This window comes from Arachis duranensis, chromosome 1 (genome assembly GCF_000817695.3).
Source record: "Arachis duranensis cultivar V14167 chromosome 1, aradu.V14167.gnm2.J7QH, whole genome shotgun sequence".
Lineage (NCBI taxonomy): Eukaryota > Viridiplantae > Streptophyta > Magnoliopsida > Fabales > Fabaceae > Arachis > Arachis duranensis.
In genome coordinates this window covers 23,931,305-23,931,847 of record NC_029772.3, presented here as the reverse complement: position 1 = coordinate 23,931,847, position 543 = coordinate 23,931,305, and the positions used below count along the sequence as shown (strand labels likewise).

Sequence of the window (543 nt, the reverse complement as noted above, 5' to 3'; positions counted from 1 at the left end):
GAAGGAGGTCTTTATGAACACTACCGAATCTTCAGGAACTACCTTCATAGCAGTGTGTGGCAAATGTTGGGCAAGGATTTCTCAGATAATGTAATTGTGGAACACTCACATGGCGGCACTGGAACTGGAGCTTTATTTCTTGCTGCAGCTCAAACTCATAAACCTCCTTCGTCAGATTCTTGATGAGTCTGCTATATATGTTAGTTACCAAGTCCAAAAGAATATTCTTTTTAAATTCAGTTATTTTTATTTATTTATGCTAGTGAATGCTAAATTATTTCGTTGCTTAGTCTATATCATTTCCTTTTTCATTGATCAATATAAATTATGCTTAGTATGTTATACTTAGAAAAAGGTTTAGAAAGATCTGACATAAAATTAACATTTCCATTGACTTGCCGCTAACAAAGTTAGTATAGAATTTAAAGAGAGGTTAACATGATAACATCTCTTCACAAGACTAAGTACCAGAGTCAACTATAATTTTACGTTGAGTATGTTTTTTCAATATATGAAGCTATTAAAATAATATTGGAAAGTTGA

At 32.0% G+C, this 543-nt stretch overlaps 1 protein-coding gene across 1 annotated transcript in view; it reads left to right on the top strand.

Annotated features, from left to right (window-relative positions):
- The window catches only part of LOC107482710 (probable hexokinase-like 2 protein), a 4,690-nt gene extending 4,507 nt beyond the window's left edge, over positions 1-183 (top strand). The window contains 1 exon segment of the mRNA XM_021130613.2: positions 1-183. This exon segment is cut by the window's left edge and continues 57 nt beyond it. Coding sequence (XP_020986272.1) covers positions 1-183 — 183 coding nt within the window.
- The last annotated feature ends 360 nt before the right edge of the window (positions 184-543 follow it).